Genomic DNA, 27,573 nt, shown 5'->3' with positions numbered 1-27,573 from the left:
AACAGGATAAATAATGCTTGCGTGCATCATTTATAATTGAAAAATGCCTGTAATCCTCTTCAGCAGAAATAAATAGGTGACTCTTATGCTAAGCACAAGGGAAAAATAAACACAGAGATAGCATTAAGCAGTTTCCTGTGCTAACAGAGCTCTCACCATAGGGTAAATATGGGATGAACATGACACGAGGAAGCAAAACCTCTTTGTTTATCACACCCTTTGGGTGACTTCGATACCCAGTGCACATGCCATTCCGAGTAGGACGAATGGCTTGACGTTACTGCAATGAACAAAACGAGCATTTGCAATGTAGGAAAAGGTACTGCACAAGTGACCCCATTCTGAAGTCATAAAACAGAGATGTTCTGTAGGTGAAGTCATGGTGGAAATCGTTACCCTAGACAGGTTGCGATTACTTACAGCTCCCGCATCTGATGTGGGGACTGAGAAATGATTCATTCCTCAGCGAACAACAAGGTTGATCAGTCATGAACTCTATTGACAACAGTGTTAACACCTTTCAACAGCACAACTTGTTGTCCCCTTGCTTGAAAGTGCTGTTCCTACAGCCTGACCCTCAGAGTCGACAGGGTAGGAGGCAGGCCAGGGAGCTAAGCGCCTTCTCACAATAACGTTATTAATACTCCAAAGAGGAAAGTTCCAGCGAAGGAGCAGAGCAGGAGCATGAGAGGACAGACAGCACCACAGCCAGGCTGATCATGCTAGTATGGGCACCAAGCCACAGCACGTAAAAGTAGACTTTACTGGGCAAGGTACTACTCTGTAGAAAGCCTCTGTGTTACAGCAGTACTAAGCTCAGCATGTCCTAGTGAGTTAAAAAAACCCAACCAGTTCTCATTCTCCATCATTCAGTGTGCATTAAGTAGCCGAAGCTCTCTGCTCGCCTGATTATTTTATAGGACAAGCCCAGAACCTCCTGAAGTCTCTGATTTTACAAAAATCAGCAGAGTTGTAAAGTGTTAAAATTTATACCACATGCTATATAATTTAAACCATATGCTAAAGTCATATAAGTAAACCATGACCTGTCTTTCTGCGGCAAACCGTTCTATAAAGCAGAAAAAAAAAAGTCTCAGGCAAAAATTTTGAGCTTACAATGACTTTTTCAGGAAAAATAACAAATAAACCCAGAAAAACAGGGGAACTCCCAAATAAACACTGAGGCAGTTAGGCCACACAGCAACACCAGATCTTACCTCCGAGACCCCTGCCCAACGGGCCAGACTCCCCCCACCTCCCATGGCTCTGGGCAGCCTCCCCGAAAGCCAGGTTATCCTCCCACCAACCAACATGAGAAGGGCTGGGGGAAGCACCACAAAGCTCGCTAATGATCCCTGGTACCAGCCACCTTGTGAAAAGTAGGTGAATATTAATAGCTTGAACAGCTCAGGAGTAAGGAATACACTTTCCTTTCAAATACATGTTTAAATAGATCTATTGTATTGAAGAAAAGAGTGTGGGGAAAAAAGAACAGAAGAAAACCCACCTATTCGGAGTGATAAGAAACACAAATTTCTCTCTCATTTCCACCTTAAAAAAATCTGGCATTTAGACTTATTAAACTGTCATAAATTTGCAGCAACTGCTTTCAAGCTCATTAAATGGGCTCACAGACAGTATTGCAAAGCATCTCAAAACGAAGGAGAATGCCATAGTCGGCTATATTGAAAGGCGAAATGACATGCATTTTGTGCAAGTCAGAGGAAAATGAATGGCAACAATTTTGTGATACAGTACCTGAGCCTTTCCCCTCCGAATAGTGATATAATTTACTTTTCTCTCCCACTGCAACATTTGGCCCTTGACTTGGAAACTAAATCTTCAATCTATCAAGCCTTACCCATCTGCTAAGTAAAATGGCCAAGACAATCTGCATGCCTTGAATTCGATATAGCCAGCTGCTCCCAGAGTGCTGTGGCATTAACATCCAGAGACCATCCTCGTGCGCTGTAAAGGACGGTGGCTGCCAAGGATGAATGACTACATACTTAACTGTGGCAGCTGAAGCCAGTGACAATGGCTGACACAGAGAGATGCCAATGTGTCAAATTCTACTTTCAATTACGACAGTGGAAGTCAGGGGTAATATTCCCCCAACCGCGTGCCTTCAACGCCCATTCAGCTTGCGGTTAAGATCTACGGCGCACCAGCCAAATACTCAAGTCTCCAAACACTCTGTGCAAACAACTAAGAAGAAAAAGAAAACTATTACAAATTAACTAGGTTGCAGAGATTAAATTGTCCTGTAGGGTTTCAGGACAATCAACATGGTTAAACAATTTATTCTCTTATCAGCTCAGTAGTGTTGGACAGATGCCAGTACTCAGTCTCTACAGAAAAGGACCTGATTTTCACTGGTTTAGAACAGAAATGAGAAGAACCCCATTAATGCAAACATTATGCCACACAATATGTATTTTAACATCACAGCAACAGCATTTCAAAGAATCCAAGATAATCACAGTCAAAAGAAACATACTTTTCTCAGCAAAGAGAAAGTACTTGGCACATTGCTTGTGAAACTCATCAAATTCACGTCATTGAGGCCAAATTACTTTAAAGCTAGCTTACAGCTTGGGTAGGTCCTACTCCTAACCCTTCTGAACGATGATGCTTTAACCCTGCGTTGGTCTGCCGCACTGAGAAAGGATACACGTCGTGGCTTTGTGGTGCGCACCCTTTTGCTCTGCATAAAGCCCATTGTCTCACCCCTCTCTTCTCTCCCTTTTGAAGCCCACATTGTAAAAGCTGGTTGTGGATAAATATCTCATTTCTTAAACATTTCTGAATAAAAGGAAGTAAAAGATTTCAGCCAGGTCTGGAACGTGGATGAACAGATATGAAAAGTTTACATGTGCTTTGCTTTGAAATACAGTAGGAAATATTTATTTGGACCTTTTCAGGAGAAGTGATGGGTGAGAAGGGACACTGGTCGACACTGCAGCACACTGAGCTATCTGTGAAGGCAAGAAAATGCCTACAGAGCTCCCAACACAATGATAAGCTAGATTTGGTGCTCTAAGTTTTTCACCCTCACAAGCACTAAATGATCCAAGAATGATATATTCCTGCTCCTCCGCAGATGATATTTTCTTCCATTTCCCCCATATATGCTATAATTGCACATCTCCCATACGAGTCGATGCAAAAGGACAAATCTGGCCAAGAGCCTGCAGCCTGACAGAGGTGAGCTGGGAGACAGAAAGCGTTTGCTGTGTAACGAATGGACTGCCCAAAGTAAGTATCCTGCAGAATATATTTGTAAGGGAAAACAAGAAATGGAAACAGCCCTCTTAATAGTTCAAGCTGCTGCTCACATGTAAAATCAGAGTGAATAACAGGTACCCAGACAAGATGTGACACTAAACCTTATGCTGGCACATGCACTATTTCACACAGATACTGCCATGACCTTTGATTTTTTAAAAATGTGCATTAGACCTGCGTTCGCCTTTGCCTACGGCAACTGGTTTCAGGTTCAGTGATTTGAAGGCAAATTCTGTTGAGTTAAATCTGGGTTTTGGCCTTCAGGTGTTAATAATCCTGCTATGAATGAAAATATACTTAAGTCATAGAGGTGCATACGCTGGGGGAGGGGATGTTCCTAGATGTCTCATTCACAGTGTTGTTTGAAAAGGGGGGGGGAAGTTAATGAGTCTTCCAATAATTATTTTAAATAGAGTAATGGGTGTGCATTGATCCTCCTAGCTAATTCCACTTCGAATAATACATCATCCTGACTGAAAGCTTGCTAGTGATGTATTAACTTCATATTTCATCACAGCTTTGGAGGGTATCTACAGTGAGATATTAACTAGCAGTGCCAAAGAGGAAGCTGCACTTTTTCTTTCTTTCTTTCTTTCTTTTTTTTAAAGTCCAAAATGGTTTTAAAAGCTATTGAATTGACTTCGGGGTCAGGTGTTCTGGCTGCCCCTCATCTTTGGTAGAGTGCAATGCAGCTGCTCGCAACCACAGCTCCTGTCAGCCTTAGCTCACCCCCTCCTTCATTTCGTACCTGCTGCCCCTGGACCTGGGTTAGTTACAGACATCCTGGGACAAGGCTGGTACATGCTAGGTTATAGATCAGCAGCTTCCACTTTCATCATGTTCAGTAGGGATGCTTGAAAATACAAGAAGCATAAATACTCACTTTTACACCAAAGGTTGGCTGAAATATCAGTGTCATAAAAAGAGCAAAGGGACGCCACAAGCTTCCTCAGAAGAACATACAACAGAATTTGCACCAGCATGTGCAAGGCAACATGCTAATATAAAAGACTGCCTTAAAGAAAGCAAGAGCATGAAACTCAAAGGTAGAGTTAAGTACTGCTTAATAACTCAGCTCAGAGTACGTTCTGTTTGTGCACACTGAGTTTCTTTGTTAGCAGATAGAAACATTGATCGTGTATTGTACACACGCTGGCAGCTGACTGATCAGCTCACCGGGCTGAGGAAGTCTTTGCAGCCTCTCCCCGCAGCATTACCTCCATTCACTAGCACAAGATTTGCAACCACCACGATGGTAAGAAACAGCCAGCAATGTATTTTCCTTTCTTTTTGTAAGCCGCTCGTTTGCCCAAACTTTGACTCCCTCCATTGATAAGGTAGGCATTAATTTCCCCAAAGTATTCTTGCACTTCAAAAGCATGATGCAGCTAATTTACTGCAAGTGAATAGCACATTCAATTAACAAATTATTGAAAGATCTCAATAAGCATATATCTGAGGAAAAACAAAAGATACCTGCAGCCCAAAAGCACAATCTGATTAGCAGCAATAGACTACCTAAGATACAAAGTTGTGTAAAAGACAGAAATGTAATTGCAACACAGAGGAGCGACAGCTTCAGTGGCAGATTCTCAAAGCCAGGAAAGCTTGATTGATAGACTGTACCATCTGCAGCTGCGCAAAAAAAGGCTAGAGTAGCTGCAAGTTTATTTAAAGCAATTTTGGTGCACTGAGCCTACTTGTTCTCCTTTGAGAAAATAATATGATTTCTTCATAGAGCATGTAGTCTACTTATTTAAGCAGCAGTGTGCAAGATCTCTCAATCCTACCAGCAGTTCAGCTGGAAAAATGACACACCAGGGGGTAACATTTTATCAGGATGGAGGCTATTTTATAAAAACTGCCATCAGTTATAAACTGTTCTCACCATTTGAGTTTAAAAAAAAAAAAAGAAAGAAAAAAAAGGAGTTGGGTCTCTCTTAGAGTTTCCATGACCTGCCTAATTTACAGGATTTTTTTACGAAAAAATAACCATTTTGACCTAAGTAGGGAGGAAAACGAAATGGTGTAATGAAAAAAATATAACGAGCACTACAGCCAGATCATCCCACAGCACCCACTCTTTGATATACAGCTTCACACATTTGGAGAGGCTAAACTCAAAACTGTGAAACCAAGAATGGAAGTTAGCTTTTATTTTCTTCTGCCCTGGCTTGAATTTGGTACAAACGTGCAATTGAGAAAAAAATATCTTCAGCTTTTTTTTTTTTTTTTTTAAATAAAACAATGAAATCCGGTGGCTAAACAAGAAAATAAAATGTGCTGGGCAAAACGCGAAGGGTGGAAGGGAACAGCTCAGATGGGCATCTGGAACCCCAGCATTTTGCAGGGGTTTGTAATTTAATTGCTCCAGCTAAGCTTGCCTAGGATGCAGCAGAGATTTCCAGCCTTTTTCCTCTCTTCCAGCCAACGCAAAGGATTTTGGTGAGAGAGGTCACAACAATCACCCTTTTAAAATGAATTAAAAAAAAAAAAAAAAAAAGGAGTTGTCTCAGCTTCCCAACATCTTTCATTCATTCTCCATGAAAAGTCCTCGCTTTTTCTCTCCCAGCATTGCCCTCTGCTCCCTTCCCCACAACAGCAGCGGCTGCCTCCAGCCCGCCAGTACGAGATGACTCAAGCCGGCATCTATGAGTCACAAACACAAAGGATGCAGAAATGTCAATTAAGTTACACAGCCGCTTCCCCAATGACAACCACACCTCAGTTCACAATTAAATTAGAAATCCAGTGAAAACAAATTGTTGTAGGGCAGAAATTTTATCTCCTGCTTTGAAACATCGAACTCCAACATAGTTTGCTTGCCACTCCTTCTACCTCATTTTTAAGGAGGTCGATATGAACTGATCTACTGAAACTGCTGCAGGAGTTTTTGCTACAGCAAATTCCTCATGTTTAAGGTAGCAGCCATGGGCTGGAAGGGTTCTCAGGCTTCCGGGCATCTTTGCAGTACAAGAACCCGATGTTGACCCGTGGTGTCCATTAATAGCTTTCTGGCAGAAGAGGACAACTCTGCCAAGTATCATATATTTTTGTATTTATACTTCTCTTTCAAGCGAGTTCTTCCACTTTTACTTACCTTTTGTAAATTTTCATTGTCATTTAAGTTCTTGCAGATGTGTGCAGTTTTGCAAAATGCTATGAATTGCACAGTTCAGTGCTCGTGGTACCTAAGGCAGAAAGCACCGGCTAATCCTCAGTTTCCTCACTTCTGCCTCCACTCTCATTTCTGACTTGCCTCCCTCTTCCATCGCCCACCAGCCACATCCTCCTCGCTCTCTCTTCCCATCCAGTGAGCTGTTTCTGTCTCCTCCAACGCTACAGCATCCTCTCTCCCCAAACTGTTCCACAAACCCCCTTGCGCACCCTTGCACAACTCCGCCACCTTCTCCCCTCTACCCCCTGCCTCCTGCATCACCAAGGAAGTCCCTGTGCCCTTCCACCCCCATCCAGACGTTCTTCATGGAGACACAAAAAAGAAGTACCCTCAGCTACTAAGTGGGCTCATCCAGGGGAAACTTGGATGCCAGCAGACAGGGTGCCAAGGACACCAGCTGCAGGACTGCCAAGAACACCATAGATAGTGGGCATGGAGTGCAGGTGCACCAAGAGCCAGGTCCTTGAGCCAGGGTGGGTACCAGCAGCAGGGCAGTCACAGCAGTAGAGCTCGGAGAAGCAGGGAAGATGAGGCAGTCCTCATCTCAATCTCCTTCAAGCCACTGAGTTAAGAGTGGCAGGATGTGGCCTGCAATTTTCTTCTCAGCTGCTTCTAAGCTACTCAGGTTCCTGCAGGAACAAAAGTACAGCTCAAACCCCCCTTGTTTCACCTGGTGTAACACTACACACAACAGTGAGGATCATATGTCAAGTTGTTTATTTTTCACTTGGTTAGAATGACCCAACAACTCAGTCAGTTCCTTACAAAAACATTTCAACAAGTATCATGGCTTGTGTTTAAAGGAAATGGGGAAATTATTGTGCAGAAAAAAAAGAGCACTTAGAACAGAAGTGCATTAAAAGCCTGGGAAACATTCCGTTTGTGGCAGCAGTCTCTTCCTCTTGAAATACAAAGAAATACAAAAACTAACATGACATGTATGCTTGTTTCAAGATGTTCTACATTTCAGCAGTGGCAAAGTGAATGCTACTCAATCACTGCGAGTAGGTGATAGTCTTAAAGCCGCAGAACTCCTCAGGATGCTCCAGCCTTCGTGCCTCCATTCCCTGGGCTTCTTACAGCTTTCCGGTGCTCCTGTGGAGCGTGACTCACCTATGGAGGGGGTTTTCAAGCTCTGTCTCTGGTCAGGAAGCCCTCCTCCTGGACAGGATATAACGGCAAAATTGCCAGAATCTCAAAATCTCAGGGAAAGGTATGAGAGAAGAAATAAAATGCAACTGAATACGATTTAAAACAAAACTTAAAACATGGTCAGAACAAAAGGTGCTCTTTGAACAAGTCTAGTCTGACCCAGAGCAGTGAAGATGCTTCCTGAAGGTGGGTGCACACAGGAATGCTCTCAGGAAGAGTCTACCATCTCCTCTCCCATGCCCTCTGCATCTGCTTGCCAGAGAACCTGCCTGTTAATTTGAGGCATTTACTTCCTTCTTTTTAACCTCTCCTGTCCACACCCCAGCACTTTAACTCCTGCGTGTCCACAGATCATGCAGGCTGGTTATGGTCCTATCACCAACACTGTGGCCAGTTAGCTGGACCACCTGGGCTCCTGGCCCATGCTTTGCCATGACCCCAGTTTTGGTATCCACCACGCTAGAAAAGTTTCTTATCTCTCTTCTCAAAACCTGGCAGGCTGCCTGATCCTTTGATGGCACCACCGTCATTAGACCACCTGCGACTGACACCACAACCTACGTTAGGCTTTCCCCTGCCAAACGCTTGAGCTGGTATGGAGTGAGCTAAAAATCCAACGCTCTGTAAGGGCAATCCTCAGAGGGTTGGCACAGACGGACACGTTCACTGCCAGGTTGCACAGGCAATTCTCCCCAGAACGCCTGAGACCCAACACAGTCTGAATTCCAGCCCAGCTGTAACATGCGTACAAGGAGCACTGCACTGATGGCTGTTGTGAGGATGAGAGGGTTTCCAGAGCTAATGGCAGCAAGCACCAGTGCTTGAAAGCTCGATGCCGTAGCATCCCATGTTCTCTGCAGACTGACCTGTAAGCCTAGCATGCTGGTAGGACACACCTGCATTTGCGGCTGTGCCTACGCTCAGGTTTAAGGAGGACAACAAACATTTTAATATATGGCATAATAAGGAAGGCATAAAAAAATCTTCTATTTTTAGGGGTAAAACAGCAGTTATGTGCTTCAGATGCAATGCAAGCAGTAATGAAGGAAGAAAGAGGGTATTTCCTAAAAGGCAGGCATAGGCTGGGCACTTACGACATGAATGCAGCATTAAAAAAAATTGTTTCTGACACAAGAACAGCTGACAGAGATAATCTCCATAGCTCAGCATGAATTTATATAGCCTTTCAGCAACTCTATTAGGCAGGTGTGGTAGCAGCCAGCTGTACTGCATGCACAGACCAAGTTTCTCTAAAACCCGAGTGCCCATATGGCCCTGCAGCACACCGAGGCGGTGCCACCTGCCCGGACATCACCCCCCTCTCCCACCACCATCTGTCCGCAGAGAGGTATCGGTATCGACCTGAGGGGTAGTGCAGAGCAGGTCGAGATAACGAGCGAGTTCAGACTCAAAAATGATGGATGTTTCCATCCACAACACAGGGACCACCAAACAGCTCTACCTAGACAGGTTTAAAAGCCGCCTTTACTTCTGGCCTTTAATTCTCTGCCCAAGTTATGAGAAGAGACAAGTCTAGCCATAAGGCGGGGTGGGCCGCATGCTATTCAGGAAGGTAAGCTTATTAGCTGAAATATAATAAATCTCTGTAGATATCTGGAATAGCAGAAGGCAACAGTTTGCTTAGCCATATCACTGGTAATGAGCTGGCAAGAGGAGAGCATTCCAAAATGTTAACCTAAAGTTTAATTTGACTGGTATGCACTTTAGGAGAGTACTTAACAAGACTGGTTTATTCAAGATGGGGAACTATCTGTCTGCTCATGTCTTCCACAAAATGCAGCAGGATATAAAAGCATGTGTTTTTAGCAGTTTAGAATACAAAATGCAGAAAAAAAAAAAATCTTTGAAAAGTGATTGATGTAGTCTAATCATGTTTCACACAAGAGCATTTCAAATTATGTTAGATGTTTTTACAGGATCTAGATATGATAAGGAAGGTTTGCCAGGTGGCAAGGTAGGCATGGGGGAGGAAAGAGTAAGAAAATAATTTTATGGTGACTGCTTCTAATACACAGGCATGTGCATAATGCCATACAAACCACAGATAAAATACATACAAAAAAATTACTAGCTTAGCTGTTAAGGTTATGGAGCTTTGCTTTCCAATCAACGCTTACCCATATAGCTGTTTTTAAATATTGATCTGGTAGCACAATCCTGAGGGAAAATAAATATCAAAAGGGGTGATTTAATTCAATCATCCTGATTCCTGCATAACATGATCCTATTTCTTCAAAAACCCAGAAAGCAGTAACTTAAGTGAAGCTTACAGATCGCCTAATATATTTACAGCCTTAAAATAACATGAGACACACTATAAAATACACGGAGATCCAAAGTTAATCTGTTTTAGCAATATTCTTGCAGCAAGTAAAGATGAATTTTATGCTGAAAAAATCCATTTTATCAGGAGCAAGACTGAGCTTTCTAATAACCAAGCTACTTTCTAATGTGGTACATCATTTTACTTTACTCATAAGGAACAGTTTGCCAAATCTCCAGTTAGGCTTCATTTGATACAGTACAGATGTTGCAAAACCAATACCTTCTTTCAGAAAGTCTCTTTACTCTTGATAATGACTACATTACAATGCATTTTTGATGCGCAGAAATGGTACGGTTACAATCAGCAGCTAAATACTCCTCTGATGGTATCAGCCAGGCAGCTTTTCTTTGGCTTCTCAGTGCTCCCAGAGCTGTGAAACAGTTGCAAACACCGTAAGCTCAAAGGAAAAATCCTGCTCCATCTTGCAAGCCTCTGAAAAAACACTGTTCAGAGGTGCTGCGAACAGATTTAAGCAATCTTTATTTAACACATATTTCAATTTTCAGCATCGAAGAAGATGGTGATTGGCATTCTTGACTCTCATCTATCTCCAGTAGAGCTTAATGTGCGTAAAAGCACATCCCAGCTCCTTCGCTGGTTTTGTTCTGGGAGCTCTGATAGAAGCACACCTGAACTTAAAACAAAGGGGGGTTTAATATTACTCAAACCGGGACCATTTAGCTCATTTCAGACTCATCACCTCAGCCGGATTAGTGTGCTTTTCAGTGAATCTCAGATGTAGAAGATATGTCTGAAATCTAAAATTATTCTGTAAAAGGGTCCCAGGTTTACACACCCTCATCTCTACCCTATGAACTCAAAGATTTCTGGTTTAGATTCACAGGAGGTAAAACATCAGACACAAGGATTGCTCTGGGCAAGCCGCCATCTCAGCTGTAGAATTATTTTGGGGGGTGATATGCCATCAGCATTATCAGTTAAGCCATCAGCCATACATACAAATGTCTACCTCTCTACAGAGACATAAAGAAAGGGACCAGACTAGACTCTGATTTACTTTCGTTGCCTTTCTTTGACCCCTGGAAAGAAAACTAGCAGCTCAGAAAACCCTCGATAATCATCTCTCCCACAGTTGTCCTGCAGCACAGAAACTAGAGATGACAAAAGCCAGCAACAACTCGACCCTCTGGCAGTAACCTGTAACACTGGATTTACAGTAATTTAGGAGAGATTATAATTAAATTACTGAGGGATATTTTCCTACTTGCTTGCTCTGCACCATGTGTAATGTATAGGAATTATACAGGAAACCACTCATATCATTGGTAATAACCGGAGTGGTGCTCACATGGACACACCAGCCTGACGCCAATCGATGCGGTCCTCAAAAGGGGTGGGCAGCACCCTCTGCTCCCAACCGCTCCTCTTCCCTCCCTTGCCTGCTTCCCATGCTTTCACAGCACATACGATCTGGGAAAAACATACTGACATTTCAGCCGGACCTGTTCTGTGACTTGGCTACGGATGGATGGGGCGGGCAGCGCGGATGAAGGCAGAATTAGGATGACCACGTAACCACCTCACTGACTGTACAAAAATGACATGTTCCATTTATTTGTACAACATAAGCCCTAAGTGATTCTTACATCTCACAGCAACCTATTAACGAGAAGAGACTTTATGAATGGAGTATCTGGGTAAACACTTCAAACAAATACATAAATTATGCATAGTCGGTATACTTTTTCTACCTTAGGGATCAAACTGAAACGAGACTAAAGAATTACGTTTTATTTGTATTAAAAATGTATTAGCTGCTGTCCGAGAAGGTTTTCTAGAACATTTGGTATGCTACCCAGGAAATTCTGTCTGAAGCTTGCATTGTTTATTATTGCCAATACTAGGAGAAACTTGGCACGGTTATATCTGAGAACTACAGTAATAATTCTTCAGGCAGAACAGCTTAAATTTAATAAGAATAACTTTTTCATCTGAGCCCGAAGTTCTAAAGGCAAAGGAAGCCCCAATTTTACCCATCTATTTTATATATTCAGACTTTACAACCAATCTCTCTTTTATGGCACAAAGGGAAACTAGGCAATCATTTATGAACAGATCCTGTGCTTACCTTCACTTAAAATGTGCCATAACACTAACTGGTAACCAGAGACACGTGAAGACTCTACAGTCTCATGGAAGATACAGAGGATGAAAACAAGTGTAATTTTTCTAAGGGGTACGCAAATCCTGTGCAAAATCCTGCAGAACTGGGCAATGTGTGGACTGGAGAGCTGGGGTTTCCTGATTGAGATGTTAGATTTCTCCATCTACGTCCCGTGAATGTAAACCACATGTAATATACTTGATTAGTCCTCTGAGAGACAAACGGGGTATGAGTCCTGGATAGCTGCAGAGGATGGTTTTTGCAGAAAAAGAAATTGAACTACATTTAAACAAGAGGTAGGCAGAAAGGCATTAAAAAATGATCTTCCTGGAATCCAGGCTGGATGTTTAACAACAGGGAGAAAACAGGGGCTTATCAGAGGCAGCTGCTGTGTTTGGGAGAGAGGAAAAAGGAAAGGAGATGAACGTACAGCTTTACGGCTCCTTTGATTCTGTATCTAAGACCAATTCTAGCACAACTCTCTCAAGACTTGGATAGCAAAAAATAGATGCTTTATTTCCAGCTTCTCACTCTCTTCTCTTTTTCTTAAACAAAAAAGGTCAAGTTGAAATGCACCAGATTTGAAACATGTAAGAAGGATGGGGATGAAGCAGTCGTTGCTATCACAGAGAGGAGAAAAGGGACTTGGAGCAAAGAAAACAAGCCACATTCAATGGCTTCTCAGTGCTCAAAGACACAAAGAGAGACTTTATAAGGGGCTGTTGTCCCCTAAAGCAGACAACAGGCAAGTGACAGGAGCCTGCGTGAAGGCTGGGGGTCCCTCCGCTCAGAGCCAGCTCTCACGGCATCCAGCTCCAGGTCTGCTTTGCGATGTTTGATAAAGTGACAAAGTGATGCATCAACAAAGCACACCAGAGTAAAATGCAAAAAGCATTACTGTAGTTAGAGAACTAATTTGTTTTTTAGCCTAATGGTTATAATCAGCAGACTTCCTGAGTATCAATCTTCCTGAACCACAGAGGGGGTGAGATTATAGACCGACAACTGTAATTTTTACATATTAGACATCTAAGTGTCATTTTCAGGAGTCTGGTAATGAAAACTCCACAAGATATTTTCCTATCAATTTAAAGATTTTTACAGCATGGCTGCAAAAGTGATTAATTATTTTTTTAAGACAGGATATTTTTAAATCACAGAGAAGTAAATTACTGTGTTTAAGATGCTGACATTAGACGCTATAAATATTCCTAAACTGACTCCACTTTTGAACACCAAGGACGAGAGGAAGGAAAGGGAGGCAAAAGAATACACAAATGCATGCTGATCAAGTTCTTAGGGCAAGTTATTCAAATAAAACCACTAAAATATAAGGGGACAATTATGAGAATTAAGGCTAACAAATTGGTATGTAATTTAATGAAGTAAGTTAATAATGGCATCCCACTCGGGATTAATCGCAATACGTTAATCAATTAAGAAGCATTGGAAAAGCAAAAAAAACTGCAAGTCAAAAACATTTACAATGCTGTAAACTGAAAGATAGCGATCCTGACATTCAAATGAACATTAAACTAGAAGAGCGCAGAAATCTATTCCCCATGCAATGCACACAACCAGCTCTCATTAATGGTTACGACAGAGAGCTCAAGATATTGAGGAGAGACCCCATAAAATATACAGAGAGTATTTTTCAAATTTGTAGCGTTGCACGACTTTGGAGTCCAAGTCCTCTTAACAGCAAGAAAGTTTACAGTTCCTTCCTAGCATCAATAATTGTGACATTTCTATTAAATACATCAGAGCAATGGACTGTGATTTATCACAAAAAGCAAAAGTCACTCAATAAGCCATCACCATTGTTAGCCACCCTCCTTGCTACTGCATGCAAACCAGAGAAGAAACAGCACAAGTTCTGAGTTATGATCTCAGACTTTGCAGTTAAGAAAGCATTTACAGTGCATTTGGGGAAAAAAAAAGCGCCATCTAATTTTTACCTTTGAATTTTTTCAGGCACTTTGGAAGTTGCACTTCTCTAGACATATCTGAGATTAAAAACAAAATAAAAGTCAAAGACTCTCTGTGCATTCTGGTATTTCACTCTGCACTGTAAAAAGAACTGCATGACACAGCTTTCTGTACAGCCCATATCCTTTAAAATTCAACCTAACAAAAAGGCTTTAATTGAAAGTATTGCATTTTGGAGGTCATCTGACATAAAATCTGTCTTCCTGCTCTTCTGCCTTCCTGGGAAATACCATGAACGAGTTCATAGAGAAGAAGGAAGAGGAAGATGATTGCTTGGGCACTGAAGAAGATAAGTGCACATAAGGTAGATTATCTTTCTACGCTGCACAGTCAGCCTGTGGATAGAAAAGTTTCAACACAGCAGGTTGCAGCCATCATGATCTAGAGACTGCAAATGCCTCTTGGCAGAACACAGGCAAGCAGAAGCAGAACGATGTGTTTGCTTCCAAGAACGATCTGTTTCAGCCGCCCTGTCAGTCTGTCTGCCTCCAAATCCAGCCCCCCTTTTGCTCACGCATTTGTACCTCGCTCCTCCAAGCACACTTGCTCAGGATGTTCAGGCTGCTGTGTGAACACCTCTGCTCTTAGCAGTCCTGCATTTAGCCACGTGGGCTCCTTCTCACAGATAAGCCATGACAAATGTACAGCCACGTGAACGAGAAAGCCTGAACCCATGGTACCCTGCAAATCAAGAAAATTTTGCTAGTGTTTGTATGGGATTTGAAATGAGGGATTACCAGGAGCCCAGGCTCTGCACAGCAACTCCAGCAGCAAAGGTGCGTATCGGTGCTGTTGTCAATGGACAGAAAATTCGGGGTACTGAAGATTACTTAATGGTGGAAAAAAAACCCCACATGAAAAAAAAAAAGCCACAGGTAAACGGGCCAGCGTTTCTTCAATGCAATTCAGCTCACTAACAAAGTCCTCGTTCCTTGAGCCTAGCAGCACCGGGCTCACAGCCCCGACCCCCGTGCTCCCCAAAGCGCTCGCGGCTTTTGCTCGGTGAAGTCCCCGGGCTCACCCCAGCACTCTGCCGCTTCCTTACCTGCTTCTCTGCCCTGCTTCAGGCAATGATTTTCAAGGAAGGGATGCAGCTCTGCCCATCTCACAACAGCATCTCGTTGCACAGCTAAAAACCTTTTGAATCTTCTCTATTAAACTCAAGACTTCATCAGGAATTGTTTGCTTAATACTCTCGAGAGTCAGCCTACTTGTTTACATACTAAAACAAAGGATGAAGAACCTTATAACAAGAAACCTTTATTTTTTTAAAAATCTCTGCTGTAAACAGCAATTTTGCTATTAAACAACATGTGAAACATGACCAATCTGGGCAAAGGTATGGATCGGAATAAAGTTAAAGTCTCATTGTTAAGCATTTGAAACTCAATAAGCACCAAAATTGAAACTGGATATATATTTTTTTTGTTTTTTACTCACAGAGCTATTCCCCATCTGTTCTCCCATTTCTTTCTTCTTTTACATAAAATATTCAAAAATATTCATATCTCCCAAAGAAACTTTCAACAGAAGTTGAAATAAAAATCTGAATTTTGGGCTTAGTTAAAAAATTATTTTTGTTTTCTTTAATGGAAAGGTAGAATATATTTTTAGAAAGATAGAATATATTTTTAGACACAGACACTTTCCATGAATTTTTGTCTTCTACCCAAACTCAACTTCCAATCAAAAGGGTTTCAGTGCAAGTTTTTTTGATCGGCATGAATACCTATTTTTAGGCACCCAAACTTGCATGTTTTGGCTAAAGCGCTCACCTTTGGAGGCTGTTCAGCGCCATTCACACACTGAACTCAACTCAAATCTAACAGACTTTAGGAAGCTCCCATAATTTTATATGTAAATTCTCCATGATGCAAAATCACTTTTGTCTTTTGATAATTTTATCTCCATTTATTTACTGGAAAATTAGGAAAATAATTTTCTGCTCCAGAGATGCTTCATATTACTGTACATCTTTATGTGTGTAGTACAAGGTGTTTCTCAGAAAAATACACTCTCAGCGCTGTACTGACCATATCTACCTACTTTGACTTGCTTGTCTTTATATTTCAGGGTAGCTACTTTGTACCTCTATATTATTCTTCAACCATTTAAAGCCCTAGTATTGCTTTTATAGTAACAACTAATGGTTCTAAACAGCTGCGACAATTTAAAAATGCTGGGAAACTGGACTGAGCGAGTAAGAGCACATTTCAAATCATTTTGCTTGTTTTCTGTTACATGGAGAGTTACTAGTACAGACGCATACACTTTGACAAATATAAATTATACTTTCCAAAGGCACTGAATAAGTAGCTTTAGCCTGCATACATTTTCATGTTATGAAGATAATAAAAAAACCCTATACTAATTACTAAATAATACTGCTAATCAATAATAATAGTTTTATTATTCATAAGCTACTATTAATAAAACACCACGGGTTCTAATGTAACCATTAAAAGAATTAATACTGTAATTTAATTTTAAGGTCTTTACATGTATCTGAAGCCTATTAAAATAAATGAAAAGCCTCTCAATGACTCTGGATGATGCCCTGCATGTTAATGATGCTATATGTTATTTGAACTACTGCAAATCACCTTTAAGATATTGCCTAAACACTGAAGCACTGATTATGCTTCATGTAGGTGGATATAATGTTTCAGGAAAAGTGCACACCTCCCCCTCCATTCTCATTTTCAAAATCAAGCTAGTTTTGCTCAGACTTTCAAAAAACATAATAGTAAAGGAGAGGTGAAATTAGGGAATTGCCATGAATTGAGATGGGGACATGGGAACCCGGTCTCCTACCAGATACAGTTTTCTCAACAGCTACTGTATTTAAAGCACTTATTCACTGAATTTATTTGGTTATGATGGCAAACACATGAAACAGTTAATGAAAGGGAAGAAGAGGGAAGAAAAAAAAATTCTAGGGAAGTTAAAAGCTGAATTCTGTTATTTGACAAATATACATTAAAAAAAGCATATTTGTGCCAAATATTCAATGGCTTTGATGGTGTTCCACTGATTTATTCTGTGTTTAGCTCATTTAGGTCCCTGTGAAACATGAGTTATTGATTGCCTTCATGAAGCACACCAAGAACTACTACCAAAAAATCTTATGAAAAGCAAGGCCACAATTACTGTTTGTTTTACTGAAGAACAAATCTCTGTGTACATGATTTAGTAGTAAATATAAAGACAAATACACACAAATAACACACACACAGACCTAAAAGTTAAAAGTGCTGCACGGTATTTTTTTCAACAACCTTAAAAAATGTTAGTATTGGAAAAGAGATTTAAGAATGGCACCCCAGCAAAAGAGCTGTAGAACCCTTGATTTTTATCTCACGTACTTTTGAAAATACTGTTAGTTGCACATTTGCTGCCAAGTACCTAATTACCTTTAAAAATCTAGCCCTGCGCTGCTAAAGCTCTTGAGTGATCGAGGTATCAACATCACTCATCATTATGAAGATAATTTTAATGATGAAAGCATTGCTAAAAGTTATTTTAAAATTCATTTTTACTTTAACTTCTTTAGAGATGATTTGTTTGAGTACCTGAGATATAGTAACTAATCACTGATGGTTTTCTTTGCAAATAATAAAATAGATTTATATGCCCTCCCTGTAGGAACAAGAATTCCATCACCTCCTCCTGAATTTCTGAGCTATCGAATATTTGATGAGTGCTTAGGGAATCAGTATTGTGTCTTTTCACAGCAGTAATCAAGGAATGAAGTATTCTCTGCTGTAATGAATCTACCGCAGGCCCAAAAGATGAATATTTCAAATGCAAAAGCAATATGTTTGTTTTCAACACATTTAAGTTTGGCTTTAATAAAGCAAGTAGTGAAGTGTGCAATGAATTATATTGTTAGATGATTAAAACAGAGCCGTGCAATATGTCTGAATGCATTTAATCCAAGTAACTACTCATTTTAAATGCAACTTGTAAATATGTGTTACATGTATATATACTAATGGATGACTCAGGAACCAGTGAGAGATCTGGGCCTTCCCTTCCATTCCTGGCTTGCTTCAAAACCGGCTCAGCCTCACAACTGACCAAGGCCCGGAGCCAGAACATCATTAAGTACAAGTCGAACCTCATGTGGGCTGAAATTAAGCACGGGTTTAATTTCAAGTGTTCAAGTTAGGATAATCAAGACGGTAGTGCCCTGTCGGACTGGGCCCTACTACCTGTTTCAGCAGATTGGTGGTTCTCAACGCGCAGCCACAGGCAACTTTTAAGAGGTCCACAAAGCAGTGAGCCCCTGCAGATGGGTCCTGCCACTGCGGTGTTACTGTTTCTGCAAATCCAGAAGCCTTTACTGCAGACCAGGAGGATACTGTTGGCGGGAGGTAATGGATACGTGAAGTTAAACGTCTTCCACTAGCACTAGTTTCACTTTGAGAAGCACCAAGTAACCCCAGTACTGACAGGACTGGTCATATTTTTTTGTCCTGAAAAAATTGTCAGAAGGCAAAGAGAAATCATTGACATTACCTCATTTGTCTCCAGAAGATTCGGATTTTTTGCTAAAATAACAAGTGAGTTCTTTTTAACAACAAAAAAAACAAGAGCTTTTTGATTCACATTGCTGTTTAATACTCTGATCCCCTCTCCCTCTTGAAACATACTTTTTTCCACAGACATTCCCTCTGTAGGAGAAAAGCCATTTTTCCCATTGATTGCCCCAGTGAAGCATGTTTATGGGCTTTAATAACCATTATACCTGACACCAGCAGGCTGGAGTTCCCTTCTTCCCTTTTCAGCTTGTTCCAGCTGAATAGCTTTTAAAATAATTTGAACTAAAAAGATCAGAGGTTCCTAAATCACTTTGTTCCTGTATTACACTCACTGTGGCCTCAGTGAGGACAAGAGAGGATCTTGAAGGAAACACCACAGCACGGTGCAAGGCTTTGTTTGTTTGCTGTTTGGTTTTTGCAAAGTGAGGCACCTCATTCTGCCCCAAATACAAAGCTACAGAACCGAAGTCTGCAGGAATTTTCAGCGGCGCTCCCCTGGACGTACAATAGTCCCCAGCACGATGCTTGAAGTGATGCTACAGTCAGCAAAAGGACCAAATATCATGGGACCCCTTTCCTCCACATACCTGTTCACTTTATAACTTGTACTCCGATGGAAAAATCAACATTCAGAGCCCAGCTAGAGATTTCAGGCCAGCTCACCTCATTTGCAAATTGAGCATACCTGCTATAGAGTCCCCACAGTGTTATTTTATGTGAGACCCTCTGAGTGTCTATCCACAATGAAATACAGAGATGAGCAATTACAGCAGTTTGTATACAGAAGAATTGTTTCCTGATTTTAACGAGTAATTTTTTTTTTTATTTGTCAGGTCAACTGACCTGCAGCATGCAAACAGAAATAGAATTTATCAACAGAGTTTACAATGAAAGCAATGAGAAAAGCGTAAGTTTAATTAGCAATTACAACAAAGTTCCAAGCGCTTCAATTATCCAAGTTCAGAACCAATGTACTTTACCTGGAAATTGCCGCTGAAACAGTGAATTCAATAAGGAAAATTCTTATGTAGTCCAAGTTAAATTATTTAAAAAGGAAGAAAGAGGGTTCTTAATTATTTAATGTTTCACCAATAATTATATAGTTCAGTATAATGTTCACTCACTGGAGAACCTGATTTTCAAAGGAACGTTTGTGAACATCAGTCAAACAAAAAACACCTGCCAGACTATAAATTCAGTCAGTGCAGTACACATTCATTCCAACACAGCATTAACACATTAGCAAAAATCCAAGTCTTGACTTAATGGCAAATCTATCCAATAATTTCTGCGTTAAAATATTTACATAGAAAACCATGCACAATTCAGTTTTCTAATGTATGTGTAAAAAACAGTATGACCTCTATTGCTATGATTTTTTAAAGCTGTGTTCTAGATAAATGAGTTAGAGATGGAACTACAGCTCTGGAAAATAGCAAACTATAAAATTAGTACTTGAATAGTCAAAGCTGCCAATCAAAACGTGGCCGTGGACATCTTAGGGACATTTCATTCAAAGGTATGCTAAGAATCAGTTTTAAAAGACAGCTTTTAAATTAGTTGTATGGAATACTAGCCACGGTAAGCTTATCCGCATGGCGCCCTGGGGAGCAAGGCTAAAGGAACACCAAGTATTTCTGAACTAAACTGTCTGTAAAGGTTTTTCCAAGTTGTGGTTCACCAGCTCCAGCACACGATACACAGCTGAGGGAAATAAAACGGTACCTTGGTCAAACACAGTATGGATCTGCAAAGGATTACCACCATCAATTAATAACCGTATGTACAAAAACTCAAGCTCTATGGGACAAATTCTGGAAAACCCTCATGATGGCCAAACTACCAGTTGCCACACTAATGTCCTTCGAGTTTACTTACACAGGCCAGAATTCAGCACATGTCTTCCAGAATGGGGACTTTGGGCTCTACAAATCTTCCTCGGCAGCTTTCTGTCTTGGAGCAGAGCTACCCAGAAGGAAGACTCGATGCACTCAGAAATTTAACAGCATGCTACCAATTTATCATTTCAACCCAAAGGCAAGGAAAAAAATACCAAAAAAAGAAAACCATTTCCTTGCAGCCGCAAAACAGGTTGTCCCTGGATCACTTTGGCAAAGAATTATCTTACCCCCACTCTCTGGAAGAGATCAGAGACTGTTTATCAGTAATGGCCTCAGATTTCATGACTCCTGGAGCACAGGAGCCCAGCTGCACCATCATCCAGACTTTACAGCCTAATGTCCCATGGCCTGCAGGGCTAGAAATGATGAAAAGTATAGATTTCTGCTTCCCTGAGGGGACCGCAACACTTGGTTGTGGTCTTAAAGAGCCTGAGGTCTCTTACAATCAAAGATGGGGTTTCTTAACAGCATTACAGACTATTTTAGGTTATTTTTAGTGAGTTTAATGGCTCCCTCGGAATCGTACAAAGTGGGACTCGCAGTAAGTGCAGCACCTGGCTTTGCAGGTGGAGAACACAAAACACAGTCCCACTACAATTTTAAGATCCAACTAAAAACAGGGTTCTTGGAATAAATGTCATATACAGACTAAGAAATGGTGCAACATGGGGCAGTGTTTCACATGGCTTATGTGAGGCACATCAGGGTAATTTAGCAATTAAATTCCAGACACATGATGCCACAACACGCACACAATGTCCAGCTCTTCACTGTGGTATAAATCAAGCAACAGCGCCTTTGGTTGTTCTGCTTCTAAACTTCTGTCTTGTAAGGCCAAATTCAATTTGCCCAAATCCTTCCCACAGCACATCAAGATTAAGAAGTCTGGGGAATCATCCTGCTATGCCACTGTAAATTATCGCAGCTCCACCAACTTTACCCTAACATGAAATGCTACAGAAGTGCTCAGAATTCAACAGTGATGAATTTAACATGCCTGCTTCCACTAGCCTGATGTCAGCACAGTTACAGCAATTTATGCAATACAAGGATCCGTCCTTTTCTCCTTATCAAAGCACTTGATCAAAATCAGTGACATGGAAAAAGACAATCTTACTTAATTTGAGCAGGAGAGTCCGGCTTGTCACTCTAACATCATAAGAAAAAGGGAGGTATTTACATATGGGTACTTGCATATTCTTTTCTATCTGACTTCACAAAGATAACAGTAAGATCATCTTCTTCCACAGTAAAACTAGTGTGAAACCTCGCAGAGGGCCAGCATTTTCCCTTGCTCTTTCCTCCCACTCCTTTCCTCTCTTTTGAAAAAGCAACACCTTGAGATATTTCAAAATCTTCATTAGCCTCTTCTCTGCTTGTGACAGCCTGGTGGTATGGAGTTGCTCCAACTCCCTCCGTTCAATTCACCCTCGAGTCAAAGGAAAAACTCCATTTCGGAGGCAATATGACAAGAAGCCCATATTGCTGAACGCCACTGCCACGTGGCTTGACCTGCCAGCCACCGCAAGCAGCAGGCTCTACCCCACGCCGCAGTTTTTGAGCATGTCGAACCGACAAATGAGCTAAGCGAGCAGTCACGCTCTTGAAGATGCATTTTAGAAAAGGGGATGCATAAATTCACTCATTCGGAAACCTGGTCTGTTCAAGAACTTGTTACTATGACAATTTAGAAGAAGCTGCTACAGATAAGATTGATGAAACTTATTGATTAATTTTCTCTCAAGCTATGTTTGAATTTTAAGTTTTCTCTAAACAGAACTAGTTCACGTCGGTTTGTTAGTATTCCAGGGACCCCAGCAATGTGCTTCAGCAGTGAAGGAAGTTCCATGATAAATGTGTTCTCCAATCTGCATCTGTAAAGTAGCTATAAAATCAGAACAATTCATGCAAAATTTTTCATTACGTTTCTAAATACACTTATTTACATTTTAAATCACACTTCGACAATATGAAATATCTTTCACTTAGACAGGTGGGAACAAGAAAACAGATGCATCCATTAAGCTTGAAACAATTCAATGAATTAAATAGTACTTGGTGAATGCTTTGGTTTATGGATATAGCCCTTGTTTAAACTTACTTGAAAAAACACAGCCATGGCTCCTACTACCCTGTTTTCTAGAACTGCTGTTCCAAAACTGTCAAAGTCATCAGGATTGTAGAAGTAAATCTGCATCTGTAAAAATTAAAAACAACAACAAAATCACATTAGTGTTGATTCATACAGCTTTCAAATGAGGTAATGCATACACAACGTACGTAAACCCAGTGTTATGAACCTGAGGTAAAGGAATTCTGCTGAACAATACTGTTTAACTAGCACCTTGATTAATAGCATGACTGCCCTACTGGGAGAGTAACCGGGGAACAGAGTCAATGCAATGCATTTTAATAACAAACCCAAGGATAAACAGTATGGCCAGTCTGTTTAGATGGTAAACTTTTGTGCTTTCTGGCAGGATCTCTTCATTTCTTTGCTCATTGCAGGCTCATCTCCTGCTCTGTTAAATGTGCTAAACATATTTATCTCAAAAACCATAGAGAATTTTTGAAAAGGATTTCAACGTTTAGAGTTATTCCTTTACTCCTAAAGCAATTTGTAAGATAAAAGTCTGTCTCTGTAGCAATGCATTTTTATGAGCCTCTGATATTCAGGACTATCAGTTAGGGTCAGACTTCTCCCTGACTTCAGTTAAATTTCATGGCTTTTATTTCTAAAGCATTAGTACTTGGCAAAAAGTATAAATAAGACAAAACCAGACATTTTGATGTCATTTTAGGACTAATAATAAACGTTAATAATTATGCAAACCCAAAGTGAAAGCAGGCAAGAACAACAATTACCCCAAAACAGCAAGTGTCTGAGTTACACAAATACAGGAGGACCGAGAGATAGCCTCCTTCATATGCTCTGCTGTTGAACGATCCCGCTTTACTACACACACGTGCCACGAGTAAGGGCAACTCACAGAGGCCCGTGGGCGCTACTGCTCTTAATTTCCTGTATGCTTCTTGTTCCATTTACCGCGTTAGCTGAGCCCCCATTTCTGCCAGCTGGCCTAACACACTGCTGTTTCTCCAGCCGTTGTCACCCCCTCCATTCCCAAAGAAGCCCCTAGTGTTAGTCCATCTGCATCAGCCGTGATTTGCTCCAAAGGATCTGATTTACGTCCAAAACACACAACGCTCCCTTCTCAACATTACACCGTGTAGGTGTGTACATTTTCATAGAATAAATTCAGTATTGGTAACATTTGCTGTATGTGTGCTCTACACATGACAAATTAAAACCATGTGCCTGATGGTAACAGCCAAGCGCAAGAACTGGACTTTGCAGTGGTTGCTCTTGGGGCCATTCAGGGATCCTCCCCAATGGATTTCACAACCCGAACCAGCACTGGTGCGCCTGCGGGGGCAACACTACTACAGGACAGTTGGCCAACAAGCACACTCACTCGTATACATTGACTGCAGCAAAAATAATCTGTTCCTGGCTATGAAACAGGAACAGACCCATCAAGCTTCTCTGCCACTGGCCTCTTGCCTGAACCTGTGCATTCACTCCCACTCCTCTGCTGCCCATCACCCGTTACCTGACCTATTCAGGCTTTTCACAGCATGACTAGGTGATAAGAAATAGCCACACAGCGCATAGTTAAATGGAGACGTAAGTGCTAGCTGAGACGGTCCATGCCTCCTGACACACTGCCGGTCTGACCATCGCCCTCTCCTGCAAGTCTGTCTGCAGGCAAATGCTCTGCTGGCTCCAATAACTTGTTTGGGGTTGCTTGGTTTTTTCCAAGATTGTGCTGCATGACAAATCCTATCGTATTCACAAATGCAAGTATTTTGCCCATATGCTGAAATTTTGTATATTGCCAGATGAGATGATACCCTTTTATCTTGCTCAGATATGTTCCTACTCATATTTACTGATTCCCAGGCTTCTGGCTGTATATATTGGCTGTAATGTATAATACTGGCAAAGTACCTACACATCTAATAAAATATTACCATATAGAGAAAAGGCCAAGATAAAGATCAGTCTCTTCAGAGGCAGAGGTACTTTTTTCAGCAGGAGGATAAGATAAGACCACATTCCAAATGGCTCACAAAAAAATGAAAAAATTGTCTGGCACTCACTCTAGCTTCATAAAATTTGAAAGCAATTTTCTTTCCCTATTTTGGCCTTCCTATTCCCAGTGTATTCACAGCACACAAAGAGATGCTGGCAATATCTCACAAAGTTGGTGGTGCCTCCAGGTTCTGACAACTTGTGCTTTGAACAAATGTAGACCGAGGTACAGCCATTCATTGATGCAGAAATTAGAAACAGTTTGTTTCAGGTAGAATTGCATAAACTTCAATTTAGCCAGCACAGACAAAGCTCACAAAACACTCAACAAATTACATTTTACTCCCCTTCAAAATGAAGCCTAAAATTAGGTATACCTTATATAAAACACTTCACTATATAGTCCTCATAGGAGTTTATGAGGAAAAGTATCACTGAGTGAGTTCAGCATATGCCAAAATCATTTTGGATCAATTTTGCTCACGGCATTTTAAGGAAATTAATTTTTACAATACACTTTTGGATAGCAGTGCAAAGGGCTTTGGTAAAAAAGTGCTTAATTCAGATCCCTCGTCTCAGCAGTGCAATTTCACAGACTAATCAAGAACCACACTCTGCCTTGATTACCATACACATTGAAACATTTTACCACTGCTCCCTGGTGTTTCTCCAGAGAGCGTGGTTCCTCTCTCTGCATCCATCAAGTCAAGGGGAACTGTCTTGTATGAAAAATTATCGTCATCCGTCATACAGTAGCTTCCTTATATGTTCATACAGCTAGAAGGAACATTTTAGGAGTAGAATCTCCCAGGAATTGCTACTATATAATTTACACACGCATACACTGCAAAAACAATGTTTAGAAGATGGTAAAGTTACATCCTCAAAGCTGCATGGTTCAGACTGCTCGTAAAACCACACCTGGACACCGCTAAGCATTAGTGTTATGACAATTTTCTAATTATGTGATCACATATTGTTCTCTTCCATAATACTCATCTGTTTTCCCCAATTTACAATAAAATGTAAATGCATCTAACATGTTTTTGTTCTTTTGTACATAATATACGTCATCTTGAATGCATTTATCAGTAGATATTTAATTTAATATTTTCTATGGATGGCATAATGTTCTTTATGTACAAGTCAGGAATAAGACAGTTAACCACAAAATTAATTTCACTGCATGCTTAAGTGGCCTAAACATGCTAGAAAATTTTCATTATTACTCCTTATTATATAATTAGTATATACAATATATGGTGCATTTTGCATATAAATGACTTCTACTGTCTCTGCCTGGTACATACAAAGCAGTAGTACATAACGCAACACAGGGGCATTTAAGCTAAAGAAAATTTGGATCTTATTATAATACGCTATTTGTGAAATGCAGAATGGAGCATCATCGAAGCTTGCACATCCAACCGAAACTGTGGCACTGCCTGATACCAGCACCATAAACCAACATTTTCTTGTACGTTTTTCCATGCGATTTCACGATAGCTTCTATTTTCCAAAATTAAAAAAAAAAAAAAAAAAAAAAGAAGTATTTTTAAAGGCTTTGGATCCCTTAGCAATGGGAAAGCCTGAAATACCCTTTGTAGTTTCTCTAGAGTAACACTGTCTGCAGTCAGCATGCTCTGCTCCACACACCCCTGCTGACAGTGCTCCAAACAGCCTTCCCGGCGGCGCAGGTCTCCGAGGGCCTCAGAGTCCTGTTCCCTCCGGCACAATATACGAGACCGATAAGTCTCTCACACCTAGCCCCGTTACAGCTAACAAGGCTGGGAAAGCCTTACACTGACTTCCTTAATCTCAGATGTGCAACACAGCAGTACGCTTATACGTATCTTGTAAAGATCTGTTATAAAAAACATGTAGTGTCCAAGGAACTTGAAATTTTCACTATTTTGATAAGGCTAAGCTGAAACAAACCATCCCTAGCGACACCAAGGCTCTTTTCTTGCAGGAAGACTCTCTCCATCCTAAAATGCTACCAACAAGTACTGCAGCTACAGAGCTTTACCAAGGCAGGGAGAGGGCAAGACTTTGCTTTTAATGGAAAAACTTTATGCTTTGACACTCTTCACACTCTAAAAGAGTAGAATTTTTTTTTCACTCAAACTTGAGAAAGATTTGCTGTGCAGCACAGATTAAGCCTGAAAAAATCTCACTGAAGGGGAAAATCTTCAGAATGTTACAAGTGCCTTAAAACAGAGGATTAGAGAGAAAACCCTCACTCTGCCATAACCCAGGAGGTAATTGCCAGTCACCCTATAAAACCATGTCATGTTTTCTAGTCTCTTCTGTCCAGGAAGATCCAGTGCCCAACCGTTACTGTTTCCAAGCACTCCAGGCCTTTTTCCAGCTGACAATGCTTACACAAATGAATACAGCACATACATCCAACACCTGAGTAATTCCCCAGCTTTGCCTCCATGCTCCTATCAGCTACAGCAGTCCTCCACGGTGCCATGGGGCAGGCGATCCCCTCTTCCTCGGGGTCAACCTACTCTCTGTAGAAACATCTTTCTTCAACAGGTTCTTCCAACCTCTATAGAAATCTGGTGTCCTCCAGAGCTGGCAAAATGTCAGGCCCTGCTCTGTGCTTAAGAGATTTTGACTCAAAACTGGGCTGCCACCACGCTGATCTTGTAAGGACAGGCTGTCCAAAATGTGCGTGTGTATTACTGAGAAATACTGCCCACCAGAGATCAGTTATGATTTTATTAAGTACAATTGCCTCTGAATGACTAACCCCTCTTTATGAAATGTCACTGGCTTGCAAAAACTGAGCCTGATTCAAATGGATGACTTCTCCCTGCCACAAATAAAATGCTCCAGCTCTCTGCTCGGATGCTCCTCCTCTGCTTGGCAAGACAGACACCCAGACAGAAATCACCACTCCTGTGCATGACATCTTTTTGCTCTTATTACCCCACTACAAAGA

At 41.0% G+C, this 27,573-nt stretch overlaps 1 protein-coding gene across 1 annotated transcript in view; it reads right to left on the bottom strand.

Moving 5' to 3' along the window:
• Positions 1 to 27,573, bottom strand: part of PTPRG (protein tyrosine phosphatase receptor type G) — a 415,182-nt gene that overhangs the window by 118,550 nt on the left and 269,059 nt on the right. The window contains exon 5 of the mRNA XM_082322783.1: positions 22,626 to 22,721. Coding sequence (XP_082178909.1) covers positions 22,626 to 22,721 — 96 coding nt within the window. The remainder of the gene's footprint in view (positions 1 to 22,625; positions 22,722 to 27,573) is intronic.

The sequence above is a fragment of the Platalea leucorodia genome (genome assembly GCF_965183815.1).
Source record: "Platalea leucorodia genome assembly, chromosome: 9".
In the NCBI taxonomy this organism is placed as follows: Eukaryota; Metazoa; Chordata; class Aves; order Pelecaniformes; family Threskiornithidae; genus Platalea; species Platalea leucorodia.
The sequence above is the reverse complement of the archived record's forward strand: the minus strand, read 5'-3'. Positions and strand labels throughout refer to the sequence as shown.